This window comes from Anabrus simplex, chromosome 1 (assembly GCF_040414725.1).
Source record: "Anabrus simplex isolate iqAnaSimp1 chromosome 1, ASM4041472v1, whole genome shotgun sequence".
Lineage (NCBI taxonomy): Eukaryota > Metazoa > Arthropoda > Insecta > Orthoptera > Tettigoniidae > Anabrus > Anabrus simplex.
In genome coordinates, this window is record NC_090265.1 from 1,780,668,809 (window position 1) to 1,780,684,671 (window position 15,863).

At 41.2% G+C, this 15,863-nt stretch overlaps 2 protein-coding genes across 2 annotated transcripts in view; one reads left to right on the plus strand and one right to left on the minus strand.

The window, feature by feature from the left end:
• The window catches only part of LOC136864675 (uncharacterized), a 42,441-nt gene extending 32,246 nt beyond the window's left edge, over positions 1-10,195 (minus strand). Inside the window, exon 1 of the mRNA XM_068229752.1 lies at positions 9,834-10,195. Within this exon, the coding sequence (XP_068085853.1) occupies positions 9,834-9,883 (50 nt within the window). The 5' untranslated portion in view covers positions 9,884-10,195. The remainder of the gene's footprint in view (positions 1-9,833) is intronic.
• LOC136883237 (lysozyme) overlaps positions 1-15,863 on the plus strand; it is a gene marked incomplete at its 5' end in the record, with an annotated part of 464,330 nt that overhangs the window by 172,475 nt on the left and 275,992 nt on the right. The gene's annotated exons all lie outside the window — the stretch shown is intronic.

Genomic DNA, 15,863 nt, shown 5'->3' on the forward strand with positions numbered 1-15,863 from the left:
ATACATATCTGTCTTTGTCAGCTGACATTTCCATAATGCTAAAATGTTGAAGGTAATGAAAGTAAAATACAACAGGCGGCTCGAAGTTGGAAAAGATGTACAAGAAATAGGTATCACAGATGACATTCTGTTAGACAGATCTAAGTTCAGAAAATTAGTCGACAATCATCGCTTAAAATATCATCCAAGCACTACTCCCAACAAAACCTGGTCAGAAGATCGCAAGAAAAGCTACAGCGAGAAGATGAAGAGATTTTCGGAGAAGAAAAAGGTAACGACATGAGCTAAATCGCGCTTCTTAGTCGGGCATAACGAAGAAAGAAATATACCTCTATCTCATTCATTCACCAACCACTGGGCGAGTTGGCCGTGCGGTCAGAGCTTGCATCCGGGAGACAGTAGGTTCGAATCCCACTGTCGGCAGCCCTGAAGATGGTTTTCCGTGGTTTCCCATTTTCACACCAGGCAAATGCTGGGGCTGTACCTTAATTAAGGCCACGGCCGCTTCCTTCCAACTCTTAGGCCTTTCCCATCCCATCGTCGCCATAAGACCTATCTGTGTCGGCGCGACGTAAAGCAAATAGAAAAAAAAAAAACATTCACCAACCATTATCTTCCCCTGTGGGTTACGGTGACAGAATAACATCCACAGTATCCCCTGCCTGTCGTAAGAGGTGACTAAAAGGGGCTCCAGGGGCTCTTAAATTATTGAAGTTAAGTCTAGATAAACAACTGATAAGCAATCTGCCACCATGGTGACTGCACGTCAGTGGTGATCGATTGGTTGATTGAGAGTGCTTGGGTTGGCGTCCGTGGGGCCCTTAGCTGAGTTCAAGTATTGCTTCCATCGGGCGAGTTGGCCGTGCGGTTAGAGGCGCGCGGCTGTGAGCTTGCATCCGGTAGATAGTGGGTTCGAATCCCACTGTCGGCAGCCCTGAAGATGGCTTTCCGTGGTTTCCCATTTTCACACCAGGCAAATGCTGGGGATGTACCCTAATTAAGGCGACGGTCGCTTCCTTCTAACTCCTAGGCCTTTCCTAACCCATCGTCGCCATAAGACCTATCTGTGTCGGTGCGACGTAAAGACACTAGCAAAAAAAAGTATTGCTCCCACTCCCTTTCTGGCAGGTCCCTTGCTTTCACCTACCCTAACCGACTTTCCTTAGTCAACTCTTAATCTTTTGCGACCCCGACGGTATTCGATTTCCAAGGAGTCTTTCATTTTTGTGTCCCTTATCTTTCTTTGCCCGACACCTTCATTTTCGAAGTGTGGGGCACCTTCCATTTTCCCCTCTGGTTAATAATAATAGAGGATGGTTGCCCAGTTGTACGCCCTCTTAAAACAGGAGTGACCACAACCACCTTTTCCTTCATTGTTTGCAACCATTATAGATTTTATTGACCATTTCCACATTTTCTTAGCTGGGGAAAGAACACTATAACAAAATATCATCATCATTAGCGCTCTGGAGATTTTGAAGTCATTTAGCGACAAAATTTCAAAGATAGCAACTAGCGACTTCGCCACACTTTAGATTCAATTATGACCAATTTTAATTTATGACTTGATAAATTTGGTGAACCAAGTAGTCAATACTATATACCATTGCGTTTCATATAACCGTGTGAGCGCGTGATGCAATATACAGTATTAATCTGTGTCTTTTAAGTAACGGCATCTGAGAGTTCATGACTCATTCATACATTTGGAGCATGAGTTCTTATTATTTTCGGAAAGCTTATCACATCAGAGACAGTCCGTCGTACCCGCTACTTCCTGTAAGGGAATGGAGGTAGGTCATTTTAATTTCCTTGTGGTGAGATTGACGAGTTGATGACAACATTAGTATTTACTTTCAATTCGATTATTTCGAAAGCATTCACTATTCAATTGCCCCAGTCGTTCTAATGGAATTTCAAATAAATAATCGAAAAATTAATCGAATGGAAAATATAACAGAATAACCGAAAAAATAATCGAATGGGAAAAATAATAGAATAATGGAAAAATTAATCGAATGGAAAACAATCGAATAACCGAAAAAATAATGGAATGACCGAAAAAATAATCGAATGGGAAAAATAATCGAATAACCGAAAAATTAATCGAATAGAAAACATAATCGAATAATCGAAAAAATAATCGAATGGAAAACATAATCGAATAATCGAAAAATTAATCGAATGGAAAACATATTCGAATAACCGAAAAAAATAATCGAATGGGAAAAAATAGAATAATCGAAAAATGAAATAATCGAATACGCGATTATTTTGTGTTTGATTATCCCTGCAGACGAGTCTCTAAATGTTGAAACTAAATGAGTGAATTAACAGTCCTAATCTTTAATATATGTAAAATAAAGTTCGCATAATGGAACCAAGCCCCATTACTACCAATTGACAAGTTCGTTTAACTAGCAGCAGGCAATATACATATATATAATGTTATGTCATACGGCTCCATGGCTACATGGTTAGCATGCTGGCCTTTGGTCCAACGAGTCCAGGGGTTCCCGGGTTTGATTTCCGGCCGGGATTTTAACTTGAATTTGTTAATTCCTATGGCTCGCGGACGGGGTGTTTGTGCTGAAGCATTAGACTTCATGGATTGGTAAAAACGTATTTCTATTTTTCATAAGAGTTCATCCATTCGCTTATTTCAATCAGTTATCCATCCGACACTTAAGCCGAAAAATGTACTCATGACGCATCCGATTATTCTACGCGATGCAACTTAATGATATTTGAAACTCATTCGATTATTTAAAAAAAAGGAGCTATTGGATTATTACAAGTGTTCGATTATCCCATCACTAGTAGACTGGGAATTTATCCATTGAAACAACACTGGTCCTGCCGTGAGTTTTGAGGCTGGCTCAGGTAGAGAAACCTACTCTTACTAATCCTCTTCTTGGAATTCGCGAGTTCTGAGAAGACACGTGCCATACAGTTCACATCCACCAAGACACGAACTTCACGGATATCCGCATCCGTGTAAATATCTAGTAATTCAGCTAAGTTGTCCACCTCAAACAACTCGTGAACAATGATCGTTTCTGTTTTCACTTTCAGTAATGGTTCCAAGGAGCTCATAATTGGACTTGCAGTACTTTTTCATACCGTCAATATCTTCCGAGATAATGGTACCGGTACTTTGTTCCTTGTTAATGGAACTACACTGTTTTCCACACCTAGCCTTAAAACTGCAAATATTACAATTTCAGCACCGTGATTATTTTGAAAATCGGACAAGAACTTCCGGAGAAAATGTAATGTATTGAAACATGCTAGTCACTAAGGATTGTTTTCTCTACATAATCTTTTATTCTGTACTGTAAGAGAAAAGAAACATAGCGAAACAAATAGTTGTTGAATCCGAGAAGAAGTAGTGGGAAGATTTTGGTAATAACTTGAAAAGGATAGTTAAGCAGCAGGGAAACCATTCTGGACAGTAATAAAGAATCTTAGGAAGGTAAAAAAAAAAAAAGAAGTGAATAGGCTAGTGTTTTGGGTAAACCAAGTGACCTCATAATAGATCCCAGGAAATCGCTAGAGAGGTGGAAGGAATATCTTGAAAATCTTCTCAACGTAAAGGGTGATGTCACAAACAACCGAGCTCATGGGGAGGACAATGATGTCGGAGAAATTGCACTTGATGAAGTGTTTAGATGGTAAATAAACTAAAATGCCATAAAACAGCAGGACAGTGTCCTGGAACGTGAGACTTTGCATCGGGAATACAACCTAGGAGGAGGATCAATACCTCGCCCAGGCGGCCTCACCTGCTATGCTGAACAGGGACCTCGTGGGGGATGGCAAGACTGGAAGGCCTAGGCAAGGAAGAACGAAGGAATTCGCCATGTTACGTACCATCCCGACACTTGCTTGAGAAGAAGCGGGAAAGCACGGAAAACCACTTCGAGGATGGCGGGGGTGGAAATCTAACCCTCCTTTACTCAGTTGCCCCCCGAGGCTGAGTGGACCCCGTTCAAGCCCTCGTACCATTTTTCAAATTTAATCGCATAGCCGGTAATCGAACCCGGCCGTCCTGGGCTGGGAGCTAATCACAATAATAACTACACCACAGAACCCAAACCCAAACCCCATGGCACTACAGCCCTTGAAGGGCCTTTGCCTGCCAAGCGACAGCTGCTCAGCCCGAAGGCCTGCAGATTACGAGGTGTCGTGTGGTCAGCACGATGAATCCTCTCGGCCGTTATTCTTGGCTTTATAGAACGGGGCCGTTATCTCACCGTCAGATAGCTCCCCAATTCTAATCACGTAGGCTGAGTGGACCTCGAACTAGCCCTCAGATCTAGATAAAAATCAGTGACCTGACCGGGAATCGAACCCGGGGCCTCCGAGTAAAAGGCAGGCACGCTACCCCTACCCCACGGAGCCGGCCTTACTACACCACAGAGGCGGACATAAATTTTTCTATCAAATAAAATTACTGCCGCCTCTGTGGTGTAGTGGTTAGCGTGATTAGCTGCCACCCCCGGAGGTCCGGGTTCGATTCCCGGCTCTGCCACGAAATTTGAAAAGTGGTACGAGGGCTGGAACGGGGTCCACTCAGCCTCGGGAGGTCAACTGAGTAGAGGTGGGTTCGATTCCCACCTCAGCCATCCTGGAAGTGGTTTTCCGTGGTTTCCCACTTCTCCTCCAGGCGAATGCCGGGATGGTACCTAACTTAAGGCCACGGCCGCTTCCTTCCCTCTTTCTTGCCTATCCCTTTCAATCTTCCCATCCCTCCACAAGGCCCCTGTTCAGCATAGCAGGTGAGGCCGCCTGGGCGAGGTACTGGTCATACTCCCCAGTTGTATCCCCCGACCAAGAGTCTGAAGCTCCAGGACACTGCCCTTGAGGCGGTAGAGGTGGGATCCCTCGCTAAGTCCGAGGGAAAAACCGAACCTGGAGGGTAAACAGATGATGATGATGATGATAAAATTACTTTGCAATATGCTGAAAATAATATAAGTTTGTATATTATTTGTAGAGTTGACAATGCCTTGACGAACTTCGTATACTTAAACTCAGAGTCAGCAGCATTTGAATTTGAATTATTTTAACAATTTGAGTACGAATCTTCCACAGAGTAATTATTCAAGCTAACATGTCTATGAAATTACAATTCTTGTTTTTACTTAAAGAATTTTCAATCTCGAGATTAATACCCTTGTCATTTTGAGTATCATTATATTTTTTCACATATTCTTTAAAAATAGACCACCAATAATGAAAATAAAAGTCTGAACAGGGCCAAAGTCCTTCGGGGCTGTAGTGTCATGGGGTTAGTTTTTTCTTGTCTAGAAAATACAAAACTCAGAAAATGTTCGGCCATATTTTTTCAAGGCACACTTCATGCTTGTTAATTTAAAATAGCCTACAAAATGTAAGCAATCCAGCAGTAAATCAAAATTGTTTCAGTTATTCAGATATTTTGCATTTTATTGTCAAAAAGTTAAAAAATATGTTTGCTTAAAAATCTATAAAATATTCTAGGAGTAGATAACCGTCGTCGTAGAAACACCTGTTTTGGGGCAAACAGATACTAATTTCCCACCGTTAACTAACAGTTAAAAACATTACATCACCTAATAATATAGGAACAGAGTTGCCAATGTTTAAACCTCAGCGCGTCCCTAAACGTTCTGGCAAAACTGGACTATTCTTAGAACAGTGCAACCGGATCCCTAATCTCAATAAGATGGGATCTCTCGAGAAAATAGCACAGTAGAATTCAGAAAAAAACACTCTTTAGATTAAGTGTGTGTTCTGCCCGAAGACAGGTCCGAACCTCCGCAGAGATGTGCCAGAGCCGGAGTTTACGTACGGTAGGGTGGCCAGTTCCTTTCCGCTTCTCCAATCCCTTACCTCTCACCAACAGCGCGTGGCAACCCATCCACTTCTCGACTTCGGAGATCTCACGGGATCCGGTGTTTCAATACGGCTACGGCCGTTTGTCTCTTTAGATTAATTTCTTTAAATTATCTACTATAATGCACCAGTAATTTTAGCTATAGGGCCTACCGGTAATGTGATTAGCCGGCCCCGCTGTGTAGAGATAGTATGCATGGAAACTCCGCGTTCCCATCTCGGCCAGATTAGGCATTTTTTATCTGGTTCTGAGTGCTACTCCGAGGTCCACTCACCCTACGTGACTGCAATTGAGGAGCTATCTGACGGTGAGATAGTGGCCCCGGTCCAGAAAGCCAAGAATAACGGCCGAGAGGATTCCTCGTGCTGACCACACGACACCTCGTAGTCTGCAGGCCTTCGGGCTGAGCAGCGGTCGCTTTTCAGGCTATGGTCCTTTGCAGCTATTGCGCCATGGGGTTTGGTTTGGTAATGCGATTAACTGATTAAGTAGTTAACGAGGTCCGTGGAGAAGTGGAAGATTAAGGCTTCCACTGTCCATAATCTTAATATAATACTAAGTGGATTGTGTAATTAACTGTTGATTTACGTGGAAGCAATTATTATCCTCCATGGATCCGACTCGTTCACATAACCCCCAGAAGTTTAAGTCTCCTTTACAAATTTTACGACTTTCTGACGAAGAATAAACCCACGTCTTCCTAGGTGAACCCAGCGCATCTTTCTTTCCACGAGTTATAATAAAACTGCTATAATACGTACTAATATTAACAATACGTCATCAAAGTTTTGTTAATGACTTACCGTAATCTATAACATCATTTAAAATTCTTATTTTTGCTGATATATAAATATATTAAAATAATATCTGACTGCAAACAGAATAAGTTAAATTTTAATATATAGTACTGTAGATACCCAGGACTTGTGCAGTTGGTGTTTGAGGGAAGTGTAGGTGGTAAGAACGGTAGGGGTAGACCAAGGTATGAATATGACAAGCAGATTAGAGCGGATGCAGGATGCAGCAGTTACGTAGAAATGGTTACCATAGGATAGGGTGGCATGGAGAGCTACATCAAACAAGTCTATGGCCTGATGACTCAAAACATGACATTTATTCGACCCCCTTTGGGTGTGAGCGGTAGATTAACACCCACGATATCCGCTGCCTTTCGTAAGAGGCGACTAAAAGGGACCCCAGTAGTTTGGCGACCACGGGGTCCTCAGCTGAGTCTTGGCATTATTTCCACTTACTTTACCAGGTTCCTCACTTTCATCTCTCCTATCTGACATCCCTCGGTCAACTTTTTTTTTTCGAACCCAATGGTATTAGAATGCGAATCCTACGGAGTCTTTAATTTTCATGCCTTTTGTGGCCCTTGTCTTTCTTTGGCCGATACCTTCATTTTTCGAAGTGTCGGGCACCTTCCATATTTTCTTTCTGATTAGTGTTATATAGTGGATGGTTGCCTAGTAGTACTTCCTAATAAAACAATAACCACTGCTACCACTGATATTTCTTCGGAAGACACGGAATATTAGCCTATGTAATGGATACTGACATATTAACTCGTGTCAACATGCCAATGGATTTAGGAATAATATTCAATGAAGATTTTAAAAATTTAACGACCGTATTTAAAAAAAATGCCGCCTCTGTGGTGTAGTGGTTAGCGTGATTAGCTGCCACCCCCGGAGGTCCGGGTTCGATTCCCGGCTCTACCACGAAATTTGAAAAGTGGTACGAGGGCTGGAACGGGGTCCACTCAGCCTCGGGAGGTCAACTGAGTAGAGGTGGGTTCGATTCCCACCTCAGCCATCCTCGAAGTGGTTTTCCGTGGTTTCCCACTTCACCTCCAGGCAAATGCCGGGATGGTACCTATCTTAAGGCCACGGCCGCTTCCTTCCCTCATCCTTGCCTATCCCTTCCAATCTTCCCATCCCCCTACTAGGCCCCTGTTCACTATAGCAGGTGAGGCCGCCTGGGCGAGGTACTGGTCATACTCCCCAGTTGTATCCCCCGACCAAGAGTCTGAAGCTCCAGGACACTGCCCTTGAGGCGGTAGAGGTGGGATCCCTCGCTCAGTCCGAGGGAAAAGCCGAACCTGGAGGGTAAACAGATGATGATGATGATGATGATTTAAAAAAAGTACGAATAATGTTCTGAAAATGTTAGGCTTTATCATACGGAATTCATTATCATTTTCTCCAAAGACACTCTTAATTTTATTTAGCTCATTCGTAAGTTCCAGACTTGAGTATGGCTCAATTATTTGGAACTCAATGACCATAAGGAATATCAATCTTATCGAGAGTGCTCAAAACAAGCTTCTAAAATTCATTACATAAAATCACAGGAAATTATTCAAGTATGCTGAAGGAAGACTGAGTACACTTCCCGTATTGAAAACGCCATGTAAACGGGGACTCAGTTCGGATTGAGTCTCAAGGTCGATACGGTAAAATCTGGGACCGTATCGTACTCGGTTCGAATTGAGTTCCATGTAAACGCGCACACACTCCATGTTTGTTCTGACAAAATCATCATCATTAAAGTTCTGTCGAAATAACAAATATAATAAGCCTGTAAATATATTTACTTGTATAAATGATCAGCAACTGCAATCATATTATAAGACGGCCAGCCCTGGCAATTAAGAAAATCACGATAACCTTGTGTTGGGGGTAAAATTGGAATGTGCGTTCTATCTATTGCACCAATTACATTTGGAATATCACACATACTTTCAAAACTGAAAGTTATCTCCTGGACTTCTACTTCATCTGGCGTTTTTAAATTCTAAGAGGTGATATCGATTTTACTATAATTCTGCATCGTTTGTATACGTCGATATTGTTTGGCGGATTCAGTACGATACTCAAATACTACATGTAAACGGGGATCGTATTCAATACGGTAAGTGTACTCAAATCGATCTCAATCCCCATGTAAACGTACTAGGTGTGAATAGCTTGCACCACAGACGAAACTGATGACTCAGACAAGTTGCAGTCAATCTCTTTCTATGCACCACAGAAACTAAGTCGTCCTAGAAATATCTTTTTTCTAAGACTTAATTAGTACTATAATATAGCCTAATATTAGTTATACTATTATCCTACTTTTTTTTTTGCTAGTTGCTTTACGTCGCACCGACACAGATAGGTCTTATGGCGACGATGGGACAGGAAAGGGCTAGGAGTGGGAAGGAACCGGCCGTGGCCTTAATTAAGGTACAGCCCCAGCATTTGCCTGGTGTGAAAATGGGAAACCACGGAAAACCATTTTCAGGGCTGCCGACAGTGGGGTTCGAACCTACTATCTCCCGAATACTGGATACTGGCCGCACTTAAGCGACTGCAGCTATCGAGCTCGGTCGTACATGTTTTATTAATGTGGTTTGAATGCCACTGGATGTAATTTAAAGAATATTCTGGCTATATTCTTTCTTTAAATAATAATAATAATATCATTTGCTTTACGTCCCACTAACTGCTTTTTCGGTTTTCGGAGACGCTGAGGTGCCGGAATTTGGTCGCGCAGGAGTTCGTTTACTTGCCAGGAAATCTACCGACACAAGGCTGACGTATGTGAGCACATTCAAATCCTACTGGGCTGATCGAACCTGCCAAGTTGGGGTCAGAAAGCCAGCGCCTCAACCGTCTGAGCCACTCAGCCCGGCTATCATTTTTTTAACGTCTAAGTAACAATTGTCGCGAACATTGTAACTGGGACTCATAAACTGTTATGTTCACAATAAATAAATAAATAAATAAATAAATAAATAAATAAATAAATAAATAAATAAATAAATAAATAAATAAATAAATAAATGTCTTATTTATCAAATACAATTCTAAAATAACAAAGAGGAAACAGGTCTTACTGGGAGTAATCTCTATTGAAATTTAAAGAAGGCAATAAAGAAACCGACATCTAGGACTGTTGTTACCTTAATAGTGGGTCCATCGTTGGAAGATAATAGTGTATCTTGGTATACATCTTGTCCGCAAGAATATTTTGAGGAGAGACAGTGCAAAGTTTCACTTTTCACAATATACTTGGAGATGAATTTCAATGGATATTTTAAATAAAGTACCAATGATTGTCAGGAACACGAATATAAGCGTAACGTCATTTTGGTTACATTTGTAAAGTTTGAACGGGCATTCAAGGAAGTATTTCACCTGCCAACTTGATTACACTCACTTGCTGACAAAAGCCCATCCCTACACTTCCGTAAATAGCTCACAACAAATGTACAGCCCACATGTGTTCATTAACTACGCAACATGTTAACTAGACAGTTGTCAAACAAATTGTAACACAAGTTATTCCTGACACAGGATTTCGCTCTTATTAACCCCCCGCTTGGAATCCCCTCCACTTCATCAGGTAGAAACATCCTTCCCACTCCACTTCTCCTCGTGTCATAGTTACTACCAGGGTTGCCCAAATTCGTTTCAGGCTTTCCATTTATTTTCTTTCTTTACTTCTTTATTTACTGTATATTAAAAGTTGTATTTATAACTTTCGCTCCGGATATTAATTTTAAAACCTTCTTTCTACTACCCCAATAATTGCGGGAATTATTTGGTCTATCTATAAACAGCTATTTTAATAAAATTATAATTTAAAGAGCCTCCGTGGCTCAGACGGCAGCGCGTCGGCCTCTCACTGCGCGATACCGTGGTTCAAATCCCGGTGACTCCATGTGAGATTTGTGCTGGACAAAGCGGAGGCGGTACAGGTTTTTCTCTGGGTACTCCGGTTTTGCCTGTCATATTTCATTCCAGCAACACTCTCCATTTCATTTCATAGCATTTATCACTCATTAATAAATCACCTTGGGAGTGGCGACCCCATTGTAATAACAGCCTATATCTGTTTCATTCATTACATCCCTGACCCGGTCAATAACTGGAAAAAAGGTTGTAGGTTTTCATTTTCATTTTCATATAATTTAAAATACAATTTATTTATTTATATGTGTTTATTTATTCCAGACTAACATTCGTGGCAAAGTTAGAGCTCTCTTACGCTTAATCACTTTCACTAATGACATTTACAAATGTAAACCAATCGTCACTACTGATCTGCATTTAGGGCAGTCGCCCAGGTGGCAGATACCCTTTCTGTTGTTTTTGCTAGCCTATTCTTAAATGATCGCAAAGAATTTGGAAATTTATTGAATATCTCCCTTCGTAAGTTATTCCAATCACTAACTCCCCTACCTATAAACGAATATTTGCCTAAATTTGTCCTCTTGAATTCCAGCTTTATCTTCATATTGTGATCTTTCCTACTTTTAAAGACACCACTCAAACTTATTCGTCTACTAATGTTATTCCACGCCATCTCTCAACTGACAGCTCGGAACATACCACTTAGTCGAGCAGCTCGTCTACTTTCCCCCAAGTCTTCCCAGCCCAAACTTTGCAACATTTTTGTAACACTACTCTTTTGTCGGAAATCACCCAGAACAAAGCGAGCTGCTTTTCTTTGGATTTTATCCAGTTCTTGAATCAAGTAATCCTGGTGAGGGTCCCATACACTGGAACCCTACTCTAGTTGGGGTCTTACCAGAGACTTATATGCACTCTCCTTTACATCCTTACTACAACCCCTAAACACCCTTATAACCATGTGCAGAGATCTGTACCCTTTATTTACAATCCCATTTATGTGATTACCTAACGAAGATATTTCCTTATATAACACCTAGGTACTTATAATGATCACCCAGTGGCGAATATAGAATATATTTTTGGGGGGGGCCAAAATTGATGTAAGGTTAGATTAAGTAAATTTTAAGAGGTCAGACGATTACAAACACTTTAGAAAGGAAAAAGGAAACATTGATTTGGGCTGATACATACATACATATATACATACATACATACATACATACATACATACATACATACATACATACAGTACACCAATGGTTACAAAACGAAGTCCAGGTTTCTTGGTACACTTGCAAACTTATCAAGAACTTCTTCATCACTAACTATAATGTCTCTGTGGATAGAGAGTAAAGCAAGCCCGTTAAGCCTACTTTCAGATGTGCTGTTCCTTAAGTAAGTCTTCAGTCTCCTTAGGCTAGAGAAAGTTCTTTCTACGGTTGCGATAGAAACAGGAAGAACGGCGAGTAATTTGAGAAGGGTATAAATGTTGGGGAAGAAAGTCTTGTCACATTTTTCTAGAGAACTTACAGCCATTTTGGGAAGATTTGAAGGATTTTCCTGACTCCACTTTTCTTTCCACAACATAAACTCACTTTGCACAATCTCTTTATGTGACAGATTTCCTTCGTAGAAACTAAAAGCAGCCTCCAATGAACGGAAATCTGTTACGATACACAATTGTGGAAGGATGTTTTGTAAGGATGCAACTATTTCCTTGTGAGATTCAAAGCATTATTTTAGTGAGTTACAAAAATCGTCCAGGTATGGCACATAAACTGCTAAGTGTTGGCTCGGAATCTGAACAACGATCGAAAATTCCCATCATTTTGGTCCGGTTCTTCAAGGCTTATACATTTTTTCGGGGGGGGGGGGGGCAGGCCCCCTGGGCCCCCCCCCCCTTATATACGCCCCTGTGATCACCAAAAGGAACTTTCACGCCATCAATGGAGTACTTACAGCTGAGAGGACTTTTTCCTGTTTGTGAAACTGACAACCTGACTTTTAACCCGTTTATCATCAGACAATTGCCTTCTGTCCATTTCACAACATTATCGAGGTCATTTTGCAGTTGCTCACAATCCTGTAACTTATTTATTACTCTGTACAGAATAACATCATCTGCAAAAAGCCTTATCTCTGATTCCACTTCTTTACTCACATCATTGATATACTGTATATAAGAAAACATAAAGGTCCAATAATACTGCCTTGAGGAATTCCCCTCTTAATTATTACATACCAGTAAAAGTAAGATCAATGTAATTCTATAAAAAATAATACTACAGGCAGACATGCGAAGACCAGGTTACAAATCAGCAGGGCAATAAGAGTGATAAAAGAAGAAGTATAAATCTTTTTCTTTCTTTCTTTCTTTATTTCTTTCTTTCTTTCTTTCTTTCTTTCTTTCTTTCTTAATCGGTTTACCCTCCATGGTTGGTTTCTCCATCGGACTCAGCGAGGGATCCCACCTCTACCGCCTCAAGGACAGTGTCCTGGAGATACAGACTTTGGGTTGAGGATACAACTGGGAAGGAGGACCAGTACCTCGCCCAGGTGGCCTCACCTGCTATGCAGAAGAGGGTCCTTGTATGGGGATGGGAAGATAGGAAGGGATATGCAAGGAAGAGGGAAGAAGCGGTCGTATCCTTAAGAAGTTAGGTACTATCCCGGCATTTGCCTGGAGGAGAAGTGGGAAACCACGTAAAACCACTTCGAGGATGGCTGAGGACAGAATCGAACCCCTCTCTACTCAGATGACCGCCCTCGTATCACTTTTAAAATTTCGAACTCGGGCCTCCAGGGGTGGCAGCTACTCACACTAACCACTTGTCTTATATTTTATTTTGCATATTTTACTGTACAGTATTCACTCTTTACTGCTTAGCGAAAAAGTCAGCCACACGATTGTTTTTTCGACTTTTTTAAGTGCTTATTCTGATTCAGTTTTCGTATACGTAATCCAAATTGAGTTTCAATGATTTCTGGTTGGTTATATACAAACGCATAAAGTTCCAACTCCTTAATACACTGCACAGGTTTTTGATGAGCTGATGAGCTAGTGTACTCTTAAAAAAGTTTATCAGCATCCTCCAAAAACTGCCGTGGTATTTTACCTGCAGGAACGCAGAGGAGCTGGTAAGTCAACGTAGGGCAAATTGAACAATTGGGAATTGAAATTTTCTGCTCTGGATAAAGCCAAGGGCAGGATGATAACGATGCGAGTTTCTGCTGAAGAAGTGTCATTGTCTTCTTGGAATCAAATCTGCATAATTTACCCCAAAGAATTTGATACATTCGTTCCTCGAAATACATTTAATCTATGTATCTTCTTCGACAGTAATAAGCCATTCGTTTATTTCTCCTCTACTGATATTAATAACTTCAGATTTTTCAGGGTTTACTGTTAGACCAAGTTCACGAAACCTTTGTAAAGCTAGAATTGAGAATTGTAATTCATTGCGCATGGTACAGAGATACATTGAGGTTTGTTTGTTGTTGTTTGAGTCATCGGTCCATAGACTGGTTTGACGCACCTCACCATGCCACCCTATCCTGTGCAACCCTTTTCAATTCTACGTAACTGCCGCATCCTACATCTGCTCTAATCGGCTTGTCATATTCATACCTTGGTCTACCCCCACCGTTCTTACCACCTACGCTTCCTTAAAAAAACAACTGAACAAGTCCGGGGTGTCTTAAGATGTGTCCTATCATTCTATCTCTTGTTCTTGTCAAATTTAGCCAAATCGATCTCCTCTCGCCAATTTGATTCAGTATATCTTCATTCGTGATTCGATCTATTCATCTCACGATAAGCATTCCTTTGTAACACCACATTTCAAAATCTTATATTCTCTTTCTTTCTGAGTTAGTTATCGTCCATGTTTCACTTCCATACAATGCCACGCTCCAGACGAAAGTCTTCCAAAAACATCTTTCCAATTCCTATATCAATGTTCGAAGTGAGCAATATTTTTTCTTAAGAAAGGCGTTCCTTGCTTGTGCTAGCCTGAATTTTATGTCCTCCTTACTTCTGCCATCGTTAGTTATTTTACTACCCAAGTAACAATATTCATCTACTTCCTTTAAGACTTCATTTCCTAATCTAATATTTCCTGCATCACCTGACTTCGATCGACTGCACTCAATTATCTTTGTTTTGGACGAAATACAATTTTTAAAAAACGGTGGAAATGACACCTTTTGGACCGACACTCCTCACATATAAGCAGCCAGCTTTTATATATACTTGTATGTTTATTTGTTTCAAGGGCATCAGTGACTGGAATGAAATTTTCCGTAAAGCACAACTATTCTTTATACTCCCCTATTTTTATGCGATCAAATTTAAATCTGGGCCCTGAAACTTTTAAAATCTTGTTGTGCAGTCTTGTCAACCTATTACCGAAACAATCTTGTCATGCACTTTACTTGGTTCATATTCCTTCATTTTAATTATCCGCCACTTTTTATTCATTTTATTAATGTATAGGGACTTTTCCTATACAGTAGGACATGGATTCATTTCCGGCAGTCACTGGAACTTTCTTTGTGTTTTTGAAAAAATGTGATGCATTCTTTAAATGAAGAACTGTGTACAGGTTGCTGACTTAGGAGAGCTCTACAACAGTAATTTTAAATGTAAATGTTCTTTGTTTTACGTCCGCCCTAAATGCTAGGGTGTCGGAATTTTATCCTGCGAGAATTCTTTAAAGCGCCGGAAGCCAACGACTCGGAGAAAGGACACCGACCTGATCCGAATTTGAACCCTCGAACCTGGACTCAGAAAGACAGCGACTAACAGTAGTATGAGTCAGGGATTCTGCGGTCACCGCCACCGCGGGCTGCACCACAGAGGTCTCCACTGCCACCGCCACCGCAGGTCCCTCCGCAGAGGCCTCCACCGCATTGACCTCTGGCAAGGTCATGTTTGTAAACAAAGCCACGTGCTATTTTGACAGCTGTCAGCTGCCATCTTTAAACAACAACGCATCGCTAACCTCAGTGCTGCCATATTGACGGAGCTAAACCTCAGTGCTGCTATCTTTACGGTACTAAACCTCACGGGCGGGAAATTTGAAAATTCCACATGGTTTTTGGACGTGCCATCTCTAAACTACAACGCATCGCTGACCTCAGTACTGGCATCTTGACGGAGCAAAATCCTCATGGATGCCACCTTAGACACGTGGGGCGCGCGAAATTTGAAATTCCACGGCTCTTACCTTAGGCTAACCTAAGTAAATGGTTATGATTTATTGACTTCGGGGAGTATAAGGGGGGTTTAAGAG